Below are 22,166 nucleotides of genomic sequence, written 5' to 3'. Positions count from 1 at the left end.
CTTGCCAGCTACTTCTGACAGGAAAGTAATAGACTCTGAATATCGTTGGTTGTTTGCCTAACTCTGCAACTATCCTGCTACTGCACTACTTGTATGGAGTAATACAAGAAATGCTTAAGAAGCTTATGTCTCATGTGTCTTATTATACCCATGCGTTAGACTCTAGATAGACTGTATACCACATGACAGATTCAGGAGCCATGATAGAGTCTGCTGGGTCTGAGACACCGCTGCAACCTGTATAGAGATTTTTTTTTATTTTTTATTTTTTATTTTTTTATTTTTTTGGATCTTTGCCGTTGGGGAGCCGCTGCAGGCTGTGGATCCAAGATATCGATATATGTGATAGTGGTTGTGGCTTCTCACAACCTTTCCAGGTGAGCACATTCCCTTCTTTTAAGTCAGGAGTGTTACCACAGGTAAACACTATTGTGCTCCTTTTCTTTCTTTCCAGCCTCTCTGCCATACATCTTCGGGGAATATGGAGGACTCTATTAAACATCTGTGCGAAGTAACCAATTCAATCCTTGCCGATCTACAGGCAGTAAAGGACAGCTTTGCAAGTCTGCGGGATCGGAGTGATCATAATCTACAGGTGTTCGGACAAACCACTCAGGACTTACGAACCCGGATTGAGGTTCTGGAGCGACAAGTCCAAACCCAAACTTCCACCCCGGCAATGGGAATCCCCAAGCTACCACCATTCCGCTTTGGCGGTGAACGGGAAAGATTCAGAGGATTCATTAATCAATGCAAACTATTCTTTGCGGCTCATGCGCCTCAGTTCCTTACTGAGCGATCTAAAGTATTAACAATAATTATGCTACTCTCCAACAAAGCTCTCGCATGGGCAAACCCTCTAATTGAGACTGACGACGACTGTCTAAATAACCTTGATGCTTTCATTTCAGCTATGGGGAAGGCATTCGATGATCCGAACCGCGGTGCTACAGCGGAATCAGCTATGTTGACTTTAAGCCAAGGTAAGCGCTCAGTAGCAGAATATGCTCTGGATTTCCGGAGATGGGCCCTCGACACCACTTGGGATAGCTCCGCTAAAAGATCGGTTTTTCGGAGAGGATTATCCTCTGTAATTAAGGACGAACTTGCTCGTGTCGACCCACCTACAGCATTAGGAGATTTTATCAACTACTGTATTCGGATCGATGCTCGGCTTACTGAACGCAGACAGGAGAGGTGGTCGGAGCTAAGGCACTCTAATCATTTATTCTCTCCCTCTCCAGCCAAGGAGTCCTTGAGCAGGATTATACGAGAACCAAAACCCGAGCCTATGCAGGTGGACTCTTTACAGAGACGGGTCAGTGATGCACGTAAGGAACAGCGACTAAAGGAAAATCTGTGTTTCTATTGCGGTAAGTCAGGACATTTCATCATCAACTGCCCCAGTCGTTCTCGTAAGACAACTGCAGCCATCATACACTGCGAGTGCTGTGAGAGGGGTTCTGTCAGGTCCGCACTACAGACCCCAGAGGGAGTAGAAGATACAGACATTGATTACTCGGACTTGAACTCCGTTATCTCTGAGCCCGATGCAGGTGTTACTGCAGCAGTTTTTCCGGTCCTCTCAGCGGTTTCCCAGCTGAGCTGCAAGAACAACAATTCTCATTGCTTCATTCCCCTCAAACTCAGGGTTCACTCCGTTTGGGTATCTACCTCCGCTATGATTGATTCAGGGGCAAGCGGCAATTTTATGGACATCTCCTTTGCCCAGAGACATAACGTACATTCAGTAAAGAAGGCTACTCCTGTACAGATGGAGACCATGGATGGCTCACTGTTAAACTCGGGACCAGTGGACCAGGAGACAGAACCCCTGAAGGTCCTCATGGGTAATGACCATCAAGAGAGTCTGTCCTTTATGCTCATCTCTTCTCCTCATTTCCCTATTATTCTAGGACTGCCTTGGCTGCAGGCTCAGAATCCTACGATTAATTGGGAGACTAAAGAACTGCACTTTCCGAAGACACAGATAAGTCCAGAAGCTTCAGTCTGCTCCATCCCTAAGGGACCACCATCAGTCTCAGAGCTACCAGCAATATACCGTGAGTATGCTGATGTGTGCGACAAAAAGAACGCAGACCTACTACCCCCTCACCGTCCATATGACTGTCCAATAGACCTATTACCAGGTGCAGGGATACCGTTTGGCAAGATTTACCCTTTGGCAGGGCCAGAGCTAAAGGCGCTAAAGGACTATATAGATGAACAGCTAGCCAAGGGCTTCATACGCCATTCTTCATCTCCCGCTGGTGCACCAATCTTCTTTGTGAAGAAGAAAGACGGATCTCTTAGGCCCTGCATAGATTATCGGGAGCTCAATAAGATCACGATCAGAAACCGTTACCCACTACCTTTGATTCCGGAATTATTGGAGAGAGTACGGCATGCAAAGCTCTTTACTAAGTTGGATCTCCGTGGGGCCTATAACTTGGTCCGCATTAGACCTGGGGATGAATGGAAGACTGCTTTCAGGTCACGCTACGGACACTTTGAATACCTGGTAATGCCATTCGGTTTATGTAATGCCCCAGCAACTTTCCAACATTTGGTGAATGACATTTTTAGAGATCTCCTGGATACATTCATTGTAATTTATTTGGATGATATCTTGATTTTTTCTAACTCCACAGAGGAACATCACAGACATGTGAAGATGGTCTTAGAACGCCTTCGACAAAACCATCTGTATATCAAACTAGAAAAGTGCGAATTCCATCGGACGAAGATCCAATTTCTGGGGTATGTAATGACGTCACGAGGAATTAGTATGGATGAGAGTAAGATCCAAGCCATTAAAGACTGGCCGGTCCCCAAGAATGTAAAGGAGGTCCAGCGCTTTATAGGGTTTGCTAATTTTTATAGGCGTTTTATCAGGAACTTTTCTGAGGTAGTGTCTCCCATCACACGGCTTACCCGCAAGAACTCTGCTTTTACCTGGACCCCCCAGGCTCAAGAAGCATTTTCCCGCCTGAAACAGAAATTCACCACGGCACCTATTCTGGTGCATCCTAACCCTGAACGTGCCTTCATAATAGAGGTGGATGCCTCAGACAGTGCCATTGGAGCTATCCTCTCCCAGAGGACAGGCGAGAAAGAAGTCTTACATCCCTGTGCTTTCTTTTCTCGGCGGTTGTCTCCTGCAGAACGAAACTATGACGTGGGTAATAGAGAATTGTTGGCCATCATCGCAGCCTTCAAAGAATGGAGACACCACCTTCAGGGAGCTGCACAGCAGATAATCGTCTTGACTGACCACCACAATCTCGAGTTTATCAGATCGGCTAAGTGTTTGACTCCTCGCCAGGCTCGTTGGAGTCTTTTCTTAAACCAATTCAGTTTTGTTATCTCTTATAGACCAGGATCGCGTAATGGAAAGGCCGATGCGTTGTCTAGACTCTACTCAGATGAAACTATCCCACTCACGTTTCATAAGACTGTTATCTCTGATTCCAGGTTCCTGGGGGTGATCCATAATCAAGACTTGCTTAACGATATCAAGGAAGCATACCATACGGATCCCTGGTTGGCACAACCATCTAGTGAAGTAAGTCTTGTATATAAGAATGGTGTGTGGATTCAGGGGCAACGCCTGTATATTCCTGAAGCGGCCAGAGGGAAAGTACTGCAACTCGTCCACGATTCTAAAATAGCGGGGCATAGAGGAGTTCTGAAGACTCAAGAATTCCTGTCTCGCTTCTTTTGGTGGCCCACGTACAGAAGAGACGTTCTGGATTATGTCACTTCTTGTGAAGTCTGTGCTAGATGCAAGACTCCACGTTCGTCGCCTACAGGTCTTTTACAACCCCTACCCATTCCCACCCGTCCATGGGGATCCATATCAATGGACTTCATTGTGGAGCTGCCAACCTCTCAAGGGAAGAACACAGTTCTAGTGGTGGTGGATCGGTTAACAAAGGCAGCCCATTTTATTCCGTGTGTGGGTTTACCCACTGCGAAACACACATCGGACTTGATCATCCAAAATGTGTTTCGTCTGCATGGCGTACCGGATGAGGTTGTATCTGATCGAGGGGTGCAATTCACTTCAAAGTTTTGGCAGCACTTCTGTGCTGCGTTAAACATCAAAGTTAATCTATCTTCTGCCTTTCATCCGCAGACAAATGGACAGACTGAGCGGACTAACCAGACCTTAGAACAGTATCTCCGCTGTTTCATCTGCCACCTACAAGATGACTGGGTGGATTTGCTCCCACTGGCTGAATTCTCTTACAACAATTCGCAGAGCGCTTCCACTAAGCTGTCACCCTTTTATGCCAATTTGGGTTATCATCCTAACATCCTTCCTCGATTTCCCATAGACACACCTCTCCCAGCTGTAGCTGACAGAATCACATCTCTACAACAGAACCTTGATCTACTTAAGAGGAATCTGGAATCCGCTCAGGACAGGTATAAAAAAATCGGCAGATAGGTTTCGTAAACCTGCACCAACCTTCAAGGTAGGAGATTTGGTTTGGCTGTCAACTAAGAACCTTAAGATGAGAGTACCATCATCCAAATTGGGTCATAAGTACATCGGGCCTTATAAGATTACTAAGCTTGTCAGTAACGTTGCCTGTCGCCTTCAACTGCCGAGATCTATGAGGATTCACCCTGTGTTTCATGTTTCTCTACTGAAGGCTGCAACTCCCAATTCTTTCCCTGGTCGTTCTTCCCCTCCTGCTCCGGTCCTCATCGATGGCCAGGAGGAGTTTGTCGTGGAAAGGATCCTGGACTCCAGGTTGCGTAGAGACGGGGTGCAATACCTGGTACAGTGGCAAGGCTATTCTTCTGAGGACAACTCGTGGGAACCAGCCTCCAATCTCCATGCGCCTCGTTTACTCCGCCAGTTCCATCAGAGGTACCCGGGAAAGCCTGGACTGGGGCCATCCGGAGGCTGTCCTTAAGGGGGGAGTAATGTAATGTTTTCGGACTTTTATGCTAGATCCGTTATCTTCGCATTTAGTGTGTCGGCCATCTTGTTTCCTGGACTGTGCATTGACTTTTGCCCTCAACCAATATGGAGTCCTCAGCTTGTCGTTGGCCATCTTGTTTCCTGGCATGTGCAGTGACTTTGCCCTCAAATAACATGGAGTACTCAGCTATGTTGTCCCTGCCCTGTTTCCTGCCAATTGTCCTTTTAATCAGCTCCAGCTGATTCACCTGTGCTCCTGAATCAGCTCTATTCCCAGTTTGTGACTTGGTCTGTGAAGCCTGGATCTCCTCTGCTTGGAACCATTTGTGGACACAGAACCCTTCTGCTTGCCAGCTACTTCTGACAGGAAAGTAATAGACTCTGAATATCGTTGGTTGTTTGCCTAACTCTGCAACTATCCTGCTACTGCACTACTTGTATGGAGTAATACAAGAAATGCTTAAGAAGCTTATGTCTCATGTGTCTTATTATACCCATGCGTTAGACTCTAGATAGACTGTATACCACATGACAACTCTATGTTGATGCCTTTGCCCAAAAAGCTCTACTTTTGTCTCATCTGACCAGAGAACATTCTTCCAAAACGTTTTAGGCTTTTTCAGGTAAGTTTTGGCAAACTCCAGCCTGGCTTTTTTATGTCTCGGGGTAAGAAGTGGGGTCTTCCTGGGTCTCCTACCATACAGTCCCTTTTCATTCAGATGCCGACGGATAGTACGGGTTGACACTGTTGTACCCTTGGACTTAAGGGCAGCTTGAACTTGTTTGGATGTTAAATAATTACGGTACAGTAACACGGGCGCTACCTATCCAAAAAACTCAGATGCAGCTGGTGAAGAGACAGGACTGTGTCTGCTCCTGTTATAAAGTCTGAGCGAACCGTATATTTGTGTGATTCACCGCGCTATGCTGAGCAGATGTATACAAAAAAAAAAAAAAGGGGAAATAAATACTTAACAGCAGTTATACGTACTTACTTAAAAATGAAGTTGATGTAGAATATTCTGTGTAAGTTGAGATGTCTACGTGGTAAGTAGTTTGCAGGTTATCTGATGGTAGAGATCTCGTTTTTGATAGCTGCTGATGCTATTGGAACAATGATATATTAAGGTACCAATAAAACATACAAAGGGTCACACCACTCCTTGCATGTCCACCATACTCACTGGTTGTATCTTAACGTTTATATTCTCTTCGGGGTGTTCCCTTTATGGTGGATCAATTGATACAATACTAAATATGAAGAGAATTTCAATTACTAACAGTGACCACAACCTTGATATTCAGTCCCAGTTCCTGGGGTACATATGCACTTACTTGTGCTAGATTTGTTATGCTACCCAGGTGTAAATCCTGATAGACTCTCTATAATGGTCTTTGTTGGCTTTATTTAGAGCCGGTGCAGGGACGATATCCACTGTTGAAAAAAATGACAAAGTGCTGGGTAAGGAGGGATCCACTAAACCCACAAATAGTGCTAGTGTTCCAGTAGCCAGTTAGTCCTGGTAGGACTTCTATGCACTTACTTCTGGTAATTGCTCTGTTGCAGTCTGGCTGAGGCAGCATCTGCTGATAGAGTGATAAGCGATGCAGTGTAAGGAGGGATCCACTAGACACCCTAATTATGCTAGCGTTCCAATAATCAGTTAGTCCTAATAGGACTTCTATGCACTTACTTGTGTTAGATTTGTTATGCTACCCAGGTGTAAATCCTGATAGACTCTCTATAATGGTCTTTGTTGGCTTTATTTAGAGCCAGTGCAGGGACAATATCCACTGTTGAAAAAAATGACAAAGTGCTGGGTAAGGAGCCAGACTGCGACAGAGCAATTACCAGAAGTAAGTGCATAGAAGTCCTACCAGGACTAACTGGCTACTGGAACACTAGCACTATTTGTGGGTTTAGTGGATCCCTCCTTACCCAGCACTTTGTCATTTTTTTCAACAGTGGATATCGTCCCTGCACCGGCTCTAAATAAAGCCAACAAAGACCATTATAGAGAGTCTATCAGGATTTACACCTGGGTAGCATAACAAATCTAGCACAAGTAAGTGCATATGTACCCCAGGAACTGGGACTGAATATCAAGGTTGTGGTCACTGTTAGTAATTGAAATTCTCTTCATATTTAGTATTGTATCAATTGATCCACCATAAAGGGAACACCCCGAAGAGAATATAAACGTTAAGATACAACCAGTGAGTATGGTGGACATGCAAGGAGTGGTGTGACCTTTTGTATGTTTTATTGGTACCTTAATATATCATTGTTCCAATAGCATCAGCAGCTATCAAAAACGAGATCTCTACCATCAGATAACCTGCAAACTACTTACCATGTAGACATCTCAACTTACACAGAACATTCTACATCAACTTCATTTTTAAGTAAGTACGTATAACTGCTGTTAAGTATTTATTTCCCCTTTTTTTTTGTATACATTTGTTTGGATGTTAGTCGAGGTTCTTTATCCAACATCCGCACAATCTTGCATTGAAATCTCTTGTCAATTTTTCTTTTCCATCCACATCTAGGGAGGTTAGCCACAGTGCCATGGGCTTTAAACTTCTTGATGACACTGCGCACGGTAGACACAGGAACATTCAGGTCTTTGGAGATGGACTTGTAGCCTTGAGATTGCTCATGCCTCCTCACAATTTGGTTTCTCAAGTCCTCAGACAGTTCTTTGGTCTTCTTTCTTTTCTCCATTCTTAATGTGGTACACACAAGGACACAGGACAGAGGTTGAGTCAACTTTAATCCATGTCAACTGGCTGCAAGAGTGATTTAGTTATTGCCAACACCTGTTAGGTGCCACAGGTAAGTTACAGGTGCTGTTAATTACACAAATTAGAGAAGCATCACATGATTTTTCGAACAGTGCCAATACTTTTGTCCACCCTCTTTTTATGTTTGGTGTGGAATTATATCCAATTTGGCTTTAGGACAATTCTTTTTGTGTTTTTTCATTTAAGACAAATTAAATGAAGATAATAATACCAAAGAATTTGTGTTTGCAATCATTTTCAGGAAGAAACTGAGTATTATCTGACAGAACTGCAGGGGTATCAATACTTTTGGCCACATCTGTATACCAGGATAGGGGATATTAGGTACATAATTGACCACATTTTTTGCTTTAATTTTTTTTCCTTCTTTTTCCTATAAAACCTAGGTGCGTCTTATGGTCCAGTGCGTCTTATAGTCCGAAAAATACAGAACTCAAAAAGACTTGGCTCATTAATTGCAGTGAAAGGTGATCCTACAAAGTATTGACTCAGGGGGCTGAATACAAATTACAAATGCACAACACAATTTTCAGATTTATATTTGTGTTGGTTAGTGTTGAGCGATACCGTTCGATACCCAAAAATATCGTACCGGATGGTATCGCCCGATACGAAAAAAAATATCGGGTATCGCCGATTCCGATACCGGAAGTCCCATTCAAGTCAATGGGACTTCCGGTATCGGAATTTAAAAAAGCCCTTTATTTCCTTGTTGGCTAATTCTACGTAATTGAAAACAAATAAGAATCATGTAGTATGAATTGTGGGAGGTGGAGGAGACATTAAAGGCATAGTGGTTTATTCAAATCACATGGCATAGCATTAATTCCAATTTTTTTTTTCAAGACGTTCGGAGTTAAAAAGATATTGACTATGTTAACTTTTTTATATTTTGTCAGATATGTATGTTTCACAACTTCCATGCTCTTCTCCTTCTTTTGTACTTCTCCCACACTTTCTCCTTCATGATCCGCAGCAGTAGCATTTTTTTCATCAACTTTTTCTTCACCTTATTCATCTTCTTCTTTTTCTTCCCATTTTTTTTTTCCATTCTTCATAGTCTTCTTATTCAGCTATTATTAATTTTCATATGCTATTTCTTCATCTTCCTATTCTTCTTTTTCTTCATTTTCTTATGGTGACAGGCATTCCTGTAGTACTTATCTATAAAAGTTATAAGATTACACCTTACGTTCTTGTCACGGGGGCTTAGTTCAACTAAGGCTGAAATACCCGGGGCCCCTGTGGTGTCCCTTTACTAGGGGAAACCCTGTCTGACCCTCAACCCAGGGTTTTTGCTGAAGGTGCAAATGCCTGAGCCTCCGACCTTTCCTTATCTCCTGCTCAGCCCTGCACTTAACCCTCCACCCTCCACCCAGTGAGAAGTCACCACCAAAGCTCCCACACAAATAATGACAGACAGGGAGAACTTAAACTGCACTGCGCCGCACACACACAGGAATAAACAGTAATGTGAACAGGGCACAACTAAACACAAATATGGGAAGGAGAAAGGATAACGACGGATCATACGACACCAGATATGAATCTCTCTCTCTTGAACACCTCCACTCCAGACCGGAACCACTTGGTATGAAACACAAGCTATAATCGGCGACGCCCATAGGCCAGCATGACTATTTAAAGACCGTGGGCGTGACTAACCATCCAACCTGGTCTCCAGCAGGATTAACCCCCGAGAGCCTGAAGATCAGGCCGGCGCCACTGAGGCTATAGTGGCTGGAGGTGGAACTACCTCTGCCTGCCGGATGCTGTGGTGTGAACAGCGTCCGACATGACAGTACCCCGTCTTCTACGAGGGACCCCAGGGCCCTCAAGACTCATAGGACCCGGCTTGTCCGGATGACGACGGTGAAAAGAACTGACCAGCCGATCCGCATGTATGTCTGAGGCTGGAACCCAAGACCTCTCCTCTGGACCATACCCCCGCCAGTGCACCAAATACTGAAGAGTACGGCGTACTACTCGAGAGTCCACTACCTTGGCGACCTCGAACTCTAACTCGCCATCCACCATGACTGGAGGTGGCATCGGCGTCGTGTCCACCAAGCCTACCACCTTTTTCAATAAAGCCCTGTGAAACACGTTGTGTATCTTGTACACCGCGGGAAGTTCCAACCGATAAGCTACTGGGTTAATGATGGCAGAAATCCTAAAAGGCCCAATAAACCTTGGACCCAGTTTTAAAGAAGGGATTTTGAGTTTTATGTTCTTCGTAGCTAACCACACCCATTCACCCACACACAGGTCCGGACCTGGCACGCGTCTACTGTCAGCCACCCGTTTGTACCTGGCACTCATGCTCAACAAACGCTGTTTCACCCGCCTCCAGACTGATGACAATTGGGCTCCTAGCTGATCCTCCTCCGGGACACCCCCGGAGTCACCCTGACGTAAGGTACAAAACTGAGGATGTTGACCGTACACACAAAAGAATGGAGACTCTCCTGATGACTCTTGGCGGTGATTATTTAATGCGAATTCGGCCAGAGGAAGGAAAGTAGACCACTCCTCCTGGTTGTCGGACACAAAGCATCGTAAATACTGTTCTAGATTTTGGTTCATGCGCTCAGTTTGTCCATTAGACTGTGGATGAAACGCCGATGAATGTGACAACTTGATCCCCAACCTTGAGCAAAAAGCTTTCCAAAACCTCGCCACAAATTGCGTACCCCTATCAGATACTATGTCAGACGGTACTCCGTGGAGTCTGACCACCTCCTTCACAAATACCTGAGCCAACGTCTTAGCATTGGGCAAAGAGGACAACGCCACAAAATGCGCCATCTTTGAAAAACGGTCAACCACCACCAGGATGACCGTGTTCCCTGCCGAGGCTGGCAAGTCAGTGATAAAATCCATGGAGATTTCTGTCCATGGCCTATTGGGTACCCCCAGAGGCTGTAGCGTGCCAGCAGGACGGGTTCGGGGTGACTTAGCCCTAGCGCACGTGATGCAAGCTGCCACGTACGAGACCACGTCCTGCCGGATTTTGGGCCACCAGAAACGACGCGATACCAGCTCTAAGGTGCCCTTCACCCCTGGGTGACCAGCCAGTACCGAATCGTGGTGTTCCTTCAACACCTTAGGCCGAAGATGCAGGGGTACAAATGATTTGTTGGCGGGAAGTCCTGGTGGTACCTCCTCTTGGGCCTCGGCAATCTCCGCCTCTACCTCAGTCGTGAGAGCCGAGACCACTACCCCTTTCTGGAGGATGGGTACCGGCTCTTCCCGAGGTTCTCCCCCCGGAAAACACCTAGACAAAGCATCCGCCTTGGTGTTTATAGCCCCGGGACGGTACGTCACAAGAAAATTGAAACGAGTAAAAAACAATGCCCAGCGAGCCTGCCTAGGAGACAGACGCTTGGCCGACTCCAGGTAGAGCAGATTCTTATGGTCGGTGATAACTGTGACCTGGTGAGCCGCCCCCTCCAAGAAGTGTCGCCATTCCTCAAAAGCCAGTTTGATGGCCAACAACTCCCTGTTGCCGATATCATAATTCCGTTCGGCCGGCGACAACTTCTTGGAGAAGTAGGCGCATGGATGCATCTCGCTCAAGGACGAGCCTTGAGACAGTACTGCCCCCACTCCCACCTCCGACGCATCAACCTCTACCACAAAAGGTTTAGACACGTCTGGTTGCACCAGAATGGGGGCTGAAGCAAAACTATTCTTCAGACGCTCAAATGCACGTATAGCCACCTCAGGCCAGTTCGCCAGATCGGCACCCTTTTTTGTCATGTCCGTGAGCGGTTTGGCGACAGTCGAAAAGTGTTTTATAAATTTCCTATAATAATTCGCAAACCCAAGGAACCGCTGGAGTGCTTTCAGACTCTCCGGCCTCTCCCATTGCAACACCGCTTGCACCTTAGCGGTGTCCATTTTAAAACCAGCTGCGGACACAATATATCCCAAAAAGGGCAACTCCTGGACAAAAAATAAACATTTTTCCAGCTTAGCATAGAGCTGGTTCTCCCGGAGCAACTGTAACACCTGCCTAACATGCTGCAAATGAGTGTCCCGATCGCTAGAATAAATGAGGATATCATCCAGGTATACAATCACAAATCTCCCCAGGACATGAGCAAAGACATCATTAATAAAATGTTGGAAAACGGCAGGCGCGGTGGTCAACCCAAACGGCATAACCAGACTCTCAAAATGACCCTCAATAGTGTTAAACGCCGTCTTCCACTCATCCCCCTGACGGACCCTTATGAGGTTATACGCCCCCCTGAGGTCCAGCTTGGAAAACCATTTTGCCCCCGCTACCTGGTTGAACAAATCCGGGATCAACGGCATTGGGTAGGGATCACGGATAGTAATCTGGTTTAACTCTCGGAAATCCAGACACGGGCGTAACCCCCCATCTTTCTTCTTAATGAAGAAAAACCCCACGGCTACAGGCGAGGACGAAGGCCGGATGTGACCTTTGCTCAGACTCTCCGCGATGTAGTCTTTCAGAGCTTGTCTCTCAGGACCAGAAATATTAAACATCCTGGCCTTAGGTAATTTGGCCCCGGGTTTTAACCTAATAGCACAGTCATAGGCTCTATGTGGAGGCAGTTCTGAGCAACCCTTCTCAGAGAAAACATCCGCGAAATCCTGCAAAGCCTCCGGCAGGCTGGGCGTCACGGCGGACACACATGTGGCCAAGCAATTGTCTTGGCAGAAACCACTCCATTGTACTATGTCCTGAGTTTTCCAATCAATTACCGGGTTGTGCCTGGACAGCCATGGAAAACCCAGGACCATTTGAGCTGGGAGATTACGGAGGACCCTACATGTAACCGACTCAGAATGTAGGACCCCAATGTGGAGTTTCACCTCTGCCACAAACTCAGTAATCTCCCCTTGAGGGAGGGGAACAGCATTAATGGTCACCACCTGTATGGGGTGAGGAAGTTTTTCAATCTTAAACCCGGCGGTGTGTGCAAACTCCTCATCTATGAGATTGGTGGCGGAACCGCTATCCACAAACACTGATATAGGTAGCTCTCTGCCGGCGACAATAACCTTGGCAGGGAGCATACATTGAGATACCATCATGGAGGATATGCATACGCTCAGTTGGGTCTCCTCCATACCCTCTGAGCTTAACAGTTTTCCGCCGGTGTGACCCTCTTAGGTAGTACCGGGCAAACGTTAACATAATGACCTCCTTTACCACAGTAGAAACATGCTCCGGACTTCCGGACTCCCGGAGCGCGAGGCTGAACCTGTGCCACGCCAGCAATCTGCATAGGTTCAGGGGACTCATCTACTTCAACCACACCTGCACCTCTGTTTTCCCCCAGAGGTAGCGTCTCCTGTGCCCCCTGATGAAAACGGCGATCAATACGTATCACCAAACTCATGGCAGACTCCAATGATGCCGGAGTCTCATACATCAGGAGGGCTTGTTTCACCCTCCCTGATACCCCATGAATAAACTGGCTCCGCAGTGCTGGGTCATTCCACTGTGTGTCTACAGCCCAGCGGCGAAATTCCGAACAATAGTCTTCTGCCAAGCGCTCCCCCTGGCGGAGGGCGCGGATTTTAGATTCCGCTAGAGCCAGTCGGTCAGGGTCATCGTAAATGAGCCCGAGGGCAGAAAAAACATTATCGACCGAATTAAATGTAGCAGAGTCAGGTGGTAAGGAAAATGCCCATGCTTGGGGGTCACCACTCAGTAATGACAACACCAGCCCTACTCGCTGGGCCTCATTACCTGAGGATATTGGCCGCATGCGGAAGTATAATTTGCAGGCCTCCCGAAATACGACAAATTTGCTGCGATCGCCTGAAAATCGTTCTGGCAGCGGAAACTTCGGCTCTGCACCGATACCTGCAGATGCCGTTTGCACCTTTGCTACTACCAGGCCCTGCTGCTGAACTGCCCCATTCAACTCGGAGACCTGTATGGACAGCGCCGCTAACTGGCGGGTTATGGAATCTAATGGATCCATGGACTCCTGAAAAAATGTGGGCCGATTATAATGTCACGGGGGCTTAGTTCAACTAAGGCTGAAATACCCGGGGCCCCTGTGGTGTCCCTTTACTAGGGGAAACCCTGTCTGACCCTCAACCCAGGGTTTTTGCTGAAGGTGCAAATGCCTGAGCCTCCGACCTTTCCTTATCTCCTGCTCAGCCCTGCACTTAACCCTCCACCCTCCACCCAGTGAGAAGTCACCACCAAAGCTCCCACACAAATAATGACAGACAGGGAGAACTTAAACTGCACTGCGCCGCACACACACAGGAATAAACAGTAATGTGAACAGGGCACAACTAAACACAAATATGGGAAGGAGAAAGGATAACGACGGATCATACGACACCAGATATGAATCTCTCTCTCTTGAACACCTCCACTCCAGACCGGAACCACTTGGTATGAAACACAAGCTATAATCGGCGACGCCCATAGGCCAGCATGACTATTTAAAGACCGTGGGCGTGACTAACCATCCAACCTGGTCTCCAGCAGGATTAACCCCCGAGAGCCTGAAGATCAGGCCGGCGCCACTGAGGCTATAGTGGCTGGAGGTGGAACTACCTCTGCCTGCCGGATGCTGTGGTGTGAACAGCGTCCGACATGACAGTTCTGCCTGTCACAAAAGATTTACAACAGGATTTGTCCGCGTTCAGTTTGGCCTGCAGCAGCAGGCATTTTCCAGGGGCACCACGAGGAGGAACGGACTCACCCCCATTTACTGCTTAGTCTTCTTCTGCTTATAATTTTGATTTCTTCTATGCTGATTTTTAGTCTTATGCTTAATGTTCTTCTGCTTTTGCTTCTTCTGCTTCTTGTTCTTCTGTCTTTTGTTCTGTATCTTGGTGGTTGTCTTCATGTTCTTTGTCCTCTTGATCTTATTATTTAGGGTCATATTTCTGGTCTTCTTTGGTGTGGTCTTCAGGGTCGTCGTCATCAGGGTCGTCGTCATGGAGATCAATAAGGATTACCAAAGACAATTTCAAAAAGCTTGATCTTGGAAATGTAGCAGAAGGTACAAGAAGGTGAGAAACTGGCGAGAACCAGCTGACAGTACTGGAACCCGTAGTGGCAGCAGAAGGAACAATAGCCAATGGCACTACCGAGGACCAACTGACGGTGCTAGACCACGGTTACTAAGCAGAAGGTACCTGTGCTAAAAAGCACTACCAAGGACCAGCTGACGGTGCTGGACCTCGGATACCGAGATGGAGGCACCTAGGCCAAAGGCTCTGGCGAGAACCAGCTGACAGTGCTGGCACCCGGATGGGTAGCAGAAGGAACAAGAGCCAATGGCACTACCGAGGACCAACTGATGGTGCTGGACCACGGTTACTAAGCAGAAGGTACCTGTGCTAAAAAGCACTACCAAGGACCAGCTGACGTTGCTGGACCTCGGATACCGAGATGGAGGCACCTAGGCCAAAGGCTCTGGCGAGAACCAGCAGACAGTGCTGGCACCCGGATGGGTAGCAGAAGGAACAAGAGCCAATGGCACTACCGAGGACCAACTGATGGTGCTGGACCACGGTTACTAAGCAGAAGGTACCTGTGCTAAAAAGCACTACCAAGGACCAGCTGACAGTGCTGGACCTCGGATGCCGAGATGGAGGCACCTAGGCCAAAGGCTCTGGCGAGAACCAGCAGACAGTGCTGGAACCTGGATGGGTAGCAGAAGGAACAAGAGCCAATGGCACTACCGAGGACCAACTGACGGTGCTGGACCATGGTTACTAAGCAGAAGGTACCTGTGCTAAAAAGCACTACCAAGGACCAGCTGACGGTGCTGGACTTCGGATACCAAGATGGAGGCACCTAGGCCAAAGGCTCTGGTGAGAACCAGCTGACAGTGCTGGAACCCGGGTGGGTAGCAGAAGGTACCCATCCAAAGCAAAGTAGCCAGGCCGCAAGCCGGCCGCAGTTACCGAAACCCACAGTCCTACAGGGGGTCCATGTCCCATTGGCACTACGGATCCAGCCTTCAGTGCCAGTTCCCACAGCCCACATAGGAGTCACCTAAACTGCAGGCACCGTAGAGTCGGCTAACCCGGCCGCAAGACGACAGGACAACGGATTGGTGGCATAGTGACCTTGACACTACCCGGAAACAGCAGGCATGCTGAAAACAGGCTGGGCAACAGGGAGTACCCGTGCCAAAGACACTGACGAGAACCAGCTGACGGTGCTGGAACCCAGATGGGTAGCAAAAGCTACAAGAGCCAATGGCACTACCGAGGAACAGCTGACGGTGCTGGACCACGGTTACTAGGCAGGAGGTACCTGTGCTAGAAAGCACTACCAAGGACCAGCTGACGGTGCTGGACCTTCGGATACCGAGATGGAGGCACCTAGGCCAAAGGCTCTGGCGAGAACCAGCTGACAATGCTGGAACCCGGGTGGGTAGCAGAAGGGACCCATCCAAAGCAAAGTAGCCAGGCCGCAAGCCGGCCGCAGTTACCGAAACCCACAGTCCTACAGGGGGTCCTTGTCCCATTGGCACTATGGATCCAGCCTTCAGTGCAAGTTCCCACAGCCCACATAGGAGTCACCTAAACTGCAGGCACCGTAGAGTCGGCTAACCCGGCCGCAAGACGACAGGACAACGGATTGGTGGCATAGTGACCTTGACACTACCCGGAAACAGCTGGCGTGCTGGAACCAGGCTGGGCAACAGGGAGTACCCGTGCCAAAGACACTGCCGAGCACTAACTGGCGTTGTTGGAGCCCAGGGAAAATCAGGTAGTAGGCCGAGGCCTACTGGGAGCCAGGTGTAAATCTGAGGTACTTTGAGTTTGGAGGGAGCAGGACACTTTGCCATACACACAGCAGGGGATCAGTTGACGTTACCGAACCCCACTTTCACATGAACAAGTGTTTTTTTCTGTGTGGACAGCACTTCCGAGCACCAACTGGCGTTGTTGGAGCACAGGGACAATCATGGTGTAGGCCAAGGCCTACTTGGTGGTAGTTTTAGATTGTTTGTAGGCTACAACAGACTGAAAATGTGCTCCAGTTAGGCATCTGTCTCCACTCTGTTTCCAGGATTTCACGTCACCACCAACACCGCCAGTTTATGCGTACAGTAGCCGTCTGCCCAATCCACATGTGTTACTGGGGTTCTGTAATGTCAGCAGATCCCCTGATGTGTGTCTGCCAATGTCTCCTGCTCTGTCCACATTCCCACCGCTTGCAGTGGGAAGGTGGACAGCGCAGGAGACAGTGCCGGACACACATTGGGGGATCTGCTCACGTAACAGAACACCAGGAACACAGGAACACGTGTGGAATGCGTGGACGGCAACTGTGAGCAGGAACTGGCGGTGTTGGAGGTCATGGGAAATACTAGAGACAGAGTGAAGACAGAGGCCAAATCAGAGAATGTTTAAATCTGAAATAGTTACAATTTGGAGGCAGCAGCAGTTTGCCCTCCACACAGCAGGGGATCAGCTGACGTTACCGAACCCCACTTTCACATGAACGAGTGTTTTTTTCTGTGTGGACAGCACTTCCGAGCAACAACTGACGATGTTGGAGCCCAGGGATAGTCATTTTGTAGGCTGAGGCCTACTTGAAGGCAGTTTAAGATAAGACATTGTTTGAATTTGGAGGCAGCAGGACAGTTTGCCGTACACACAGCAGGGGATCAGCAGACGTTACCGAACCCCACTTACACATGAGCAAGGGTTTTGTCTGTGCGGACAGCACTTCTGAGCACCAACTGGCGTTGTCGGAGCCCAGGGAAAATCAGGTAGTAGGCCGAGGCCTACTTGGAGCCAGGTGTAAATCTGAGGTTGTTTGACTGTGGAGGGAGCAGGACACTTTGCCATACACACAGCAGGGGATCAGCTGACGTTACCGAACCCCACTTACACATGAGCGAGTGTTTTGTCTGTGCGGACAGCACTTCTGAGCACCAACTGGCGTTGTCGGAGCCCTGGGAAAATCAGGTAGTAGGCCGAAGCCTACTCGGAGCCAGGTGTAAATCTGAGGTTGTTTGACTGTGGAGGGAGCAGGAGAGTTTGCCATACACACAGCAGGGGATCAGCTGACGTTACTCAACCCCACTTACACATGAGCGAGTGTTTTGTCTGTGCGGACAGCACTTCTGAGCACCAACTGGCGTTGTTGGAACCCAGGGACAATCATGGTGAAGGCCGAGGCCTACTTGGTGGTAGTTTCAGATTGTTTGTAGGCTACAACAGACTGTCAACGTGCTCCAATTAGGCATCTGTCTCCACTCTGTTTCCAGGATTTCACGTGACCACCAACACCGCCAGTTTATGCGTACAGTAGCCGTCTGCCCAATCCACACGTGTTCCTGTGTTACTGGGGTTCTGTAATGTCAGCAGATGCCCTGATGTGTGTCTGACACTGTCTCCTGCTCTGTCCACATTCCCACCGCTTGCAGTGGGAAGGTGGACAGCGCAGGAGACAGTGCCGGACACACATTGGGGGATCTGCTCACGTAACAGAACACCAGGAACACAGGAACAAGTGTGGAATGCGCGGACGGCAACTGTGAGCAGGAACTGGCGGTGCTGGAGGTCAGGGGAAATACTAGAGACAGAGTGGAGACAGAGGCCAAATCAGAGAATGTTTAAATCTGAAGTAGTTACAATTTGGAGGCAGCAGCACTTTGCCCTCCACACAGCAGGGGATCAGCTGATGTTACCGACCCCCACTTTCACATGAACGAGTGTTTTTTTCTGTGTGGACAGCACTTCTGAGCAACAACTGGCAGTGTCGGAGCCCAGGGAAAATCAGGTAGTAGGCCGAGGCCTACTTGGAGCCAGGTGTAAATCTGAGGTTGTTTGACTGTGGAGGGAGCAGGACACTTTGCCATACACACAGCAGGGGATCAGCTGACGTTACCGAACCCCACTTACACATGAGCGAGTGTTTTATCTGTGTGGACAGCACTTCTGAGCAACAACGGGCGTTGCTGTAGCCCAGGAAATAAAGTTCAGGTCATAGAAACATGAACACAACAGGAGACCTGGATCCTGTTGCCAGCCAATTATTTATTCTGGAAGAGGACTGGTAAATTCAGGTGAGATCCAGGCTTTGTTCATTTTCAGAAAAGTAAGCCGGTCAACATTATTGGCGGATAGTCGTGTGCGACGGTCTGTTACCACACCATCTGCAGCACTAAAGACACGTTCTGATAATACACTGGCAGCAGGGCAAGCCAGTACCTCCAATGCATACTGGCTAAGCTCTGGCCATGTTTCCAGCTTAGAGACCCAATACTTGAACGGGGAAGAGCCGTCTGGGAGTACGCTAACAGGGCAAGACAAGTAGTCTGTCACCATCTGACGGAAACGTTGCCTCCTGCTGACTGGAGCCGTCTGTGATGGTGTAGCCGTTTGTGGTGGTCCCACAAAACTTTTCCACATTTGGGCCATACTGGCCTTGCCTTGTCCTGCGGCACTGCCTCTGCTACCTCTTTGTGCAGAGCTTCCTTCACTGCCTCTACCCACATGGCTGCTTTGAAAAGCACTACCAGCAACACTTGCGGGGGGAATGGAGAGCATGATGGCCTGCACAAGTGTTTCTTGGTACTCCCGCATTTTTCGCTCCCGGTTCAACTGTGGTATGAGGCTTTGTAAGTTGTCCCGGTAGCGAGGATCTAGGAGGGTGTACACCCAATAATCAGCCGTGTGGAGAATGTTGGCGATGCGGCGGTCATTTAACAAGCACTGCAGCATGAAATCAACCATGTGCTGCAGACTGCCAACTGGACCGGAAACGCTGTCCCCAGCTTGAGGCAGCATCTCAGCCTGCTCAGCATCACCCCACCCTCGCTGTACACACTGACTACTAGAGCCTTGTGTACCGCCCTCCTCTGGAGAGATGTGTTCCTCCTCCTCCATTGACTCCTCGTCATCCTCCTCACTAAGTGTCCCCTGCCTGGGCCTTTGTGTGGAGGCACATTGCGCAGACTTGCCAGAAGCAGATGGCATTTCTGACTCCTCATCCTCGACCTCTTCAAAAACCTCCTCACTTAGTGCTTGTAAGGTTTCTTGAAGCAGACAGAGAAGGGGGACAGTCATGCTGACTAGTTCATCATCTGCACTGGCCATCCGCGTGGAGTCATCGAAGGCACCCAAAACTTGGCAGATGTCCCTCATAGTGGCCCACTCAATGGTGGTGACGTGTGTCCGGCGCACAGTGCGACTTGTTTGCGCCTGATGCAGCTGGTACTCCATTACTGCTGCCTGCTGCTCACACAACCGCTCCAACATATGTAACATTGAATTCCACCTGGTGGGGAGGTCACATATGATGCGATGTTCTGGCAGGCGGAATCGGCGTTAGAGATGCAATGCGCGATCTTGCCATGCTGGAACGCCGCAAATGAGCACACTCTAGGCGAACCTTGTGCAGCAGTGCATCAAGATCCAGATAGTCCCTTAGAAAGCTCTGCACGACCAAATTGAGCACGTGTGCCAGACATGGTATGTGAGTGAGGTTGCCTAGGCCCAGAGCTGCCACTAGATTTCGGCCATTGTCACTCACTACCAAACCTGGCTGGAGATTCGCTGGCACAAACCACACATCGCTCTCCTGCTTGATGGCATTCCAGAGCTCCTGTGCTGTGTGGCTCCGATTCCCCAAAGAAATTAATTTAAGGACGGCCTGTTGACGTTTGGCCACACCTGTGCTCATATCTGGCCTAACAGGCTCATGCAGTGCTGATTCCGAGGAACTAGAGTAGGAGGAGGACTCAATATGTACAGACTGCATTCCTGCAATCCTTGGAGTTGGCAGAATACGTACAGAGCCACTCTCCAGATCTGTACCCAGCTCCACAACATTGACCTAATGGGCAGTGAGGGAAAGGTATCGTCCCTGTCCATGGCTACTGGTCCACGCATCGGTGGTCAGGTGGACCTTGCTACTGACGGCGTTTAGTAGCGCATTTTTAATTTTTCCCTCCACATGCTTTTGCAGGGCAGGGACGGCTTGCCTGCTGAAATAAAAGCGGCTGGGCACATTGTATTGTGGAACTGCCAATGACATCAAGTTCCAGAAGGTGTCAGTCTCCACCAGCCTGAATGACAGCATCTCAAGGGCCAGTAGTTTGGCAATGCCGGCATTCAGAGCCAGTGCTCGGGGATGGTTTGCCGAGTATGGGCGCTTTTTCTCCCATGCCTGTGCTACCGATTGCTGGTGAGTGGCCTGGGAGTGTGCTGATGACTGAGAACGTGGTTCAGTGGGTGGAATTTCACTGGGTCTCTGGACAACAGTGGCAGAGGTTCTTCCATGGCGTTCCAGTGAGGAGGCCGAACCAGCTGTGTGTGAGCTGGAGGAAGAGGCCCCAACACGAGCTGAAGAGGTGGTAGGTGCTGCTGAAGGTTGGCCTACATCTTCAGTGTGTCTGTGTAACTCCACCTCGTGCTTGGTACGCACATGTTTCCACATATTTGTGGTATTGAGGTTGCTCACATTTTTCCCTCGTTTAACTTTCTGATGACACAGCTTGCATTTGACAAAGCAAATGTCATCTGCAACTGTGTCAAAAAAAGACCACGCACTGCAAGTCCTGGGAGCGCCCGTTTTCTGTTTTGGAAGAGGATTGCTCCTCACGGGTGCCAAAGTGGAGGCTACAGGCAACCAAGTCTGCCCCCGCCCTCTCCCTCCTCTTTTGGCCGTTCGGGGAATCTCTTCCTCAGAGCTGCTCCCACCACCTTCCTGTGGCTGACGCCATGATGGGTCAAGGACCTCATCATCTCCACTCCCCTCTTCAAGCACCGGCTGGTCCTGGGTTGTCTCGCCAGCACCGTACGCACCAGAAATTGGCAACTGAGTCTCATCATCATCAGATGAGCACTGAGGTGTGCTGACAATAGGCACTGGCCTACCCGCCTCTTCAGATTCAGAGGGACAAAGCAGTTGCGCATCACTGCATACTCCCTCTTCTTCACGCTCTAGAATGCTGCTTGGCTGGCCACCTCTTTCCAAGCCAACAGATTCTGAGAACAGAAGTAAAGATTGAGATGGCTCCTGTCCAGGGCTCTCAGACTGCCTGGGCAATTTGGCAGGTGGTGAAGAGACAGATGGTTGCTCTTCAGTGCTCTGGCCTTGGGAGGATGCGGAAGTCATTGAAGTGGATGTGTTAGCTGCCATCCATCCGACAATGGCTTCAATTTGTTCGTCTCGCAGCAGTGGGGTACGGCGAGGTCCTACAAAGCTGCGCACGAAGGACTGTTGCCTGGTAAAAGTGGGGGATGCCGGGTCACTGGTGGCCGCAGCAGACACCGAATCCCCACGTCCTCTCCCTGCTGAATCCCCCAGTCCTCTCCCTGCTGAAACTCCACGGCCACGACCACGTGCCTTACTCTCTGCCTTCTTCATCTTGGTAGACTGATAAAGATAGGCAGAAAAGTAAAAAAGGGGTGGCTTAGTGTTCTTATTCCTGAACAC

At 48.8% G+C, this 22,166-nt stretch overlaps 1 protein-coding gene across 1 annotated transcript in view; it reads left to right on the top strand.

Moving 5' to 3' along the window:
- The first annotated feature begins 288 nt into the window (after positions 1 to 288).
- Positions 289 to 22,166, top strand: part of LOC141095881 (uncharacterized) — a 51,387-nt gene continuing 29,509 nt past the window's right edge. Inside the window, exons 1-3 of the mRNA XM_073582255.1 lie at positions 289 to 2,063; positions 2,652 to 2,760; positions 3,475 to 4,219. Coding sequence (XP_073438356.1) covers positions 482 to 2,063; positions 2,652 to 2,760; positions 3,475 to 4,219 — 2,436 coding nt within the window. The 5' untranslated portion in view covers positions 289 to 481. The remainder of the gene's footprint in view (positions 2,064 to 2,651; positions 2,761 to 3,474; positions 4,220 to 22,166) is intronic.

The sequence above is a fragment of the Dendrobates tinctorius genome, unplaced genomic scaffold (genome assembly GCF_039654945.1).
Source record: "Dendrobates tinctorius isolate UK_male_01 unplaced genomic scaffold, ASM3965494v1 ptg000070l, whole genome shotgun sequence".
NCBI classification, from domain to species: Eukaryota; Metazoa; Chordata; class Amphibia; order Anura; family Dendrobatidae; genus Dendrobates; species Dendrobates tinctorius.
This window is presented reverse-complemented; position numbering and strand designations above follow the sequence as displayed.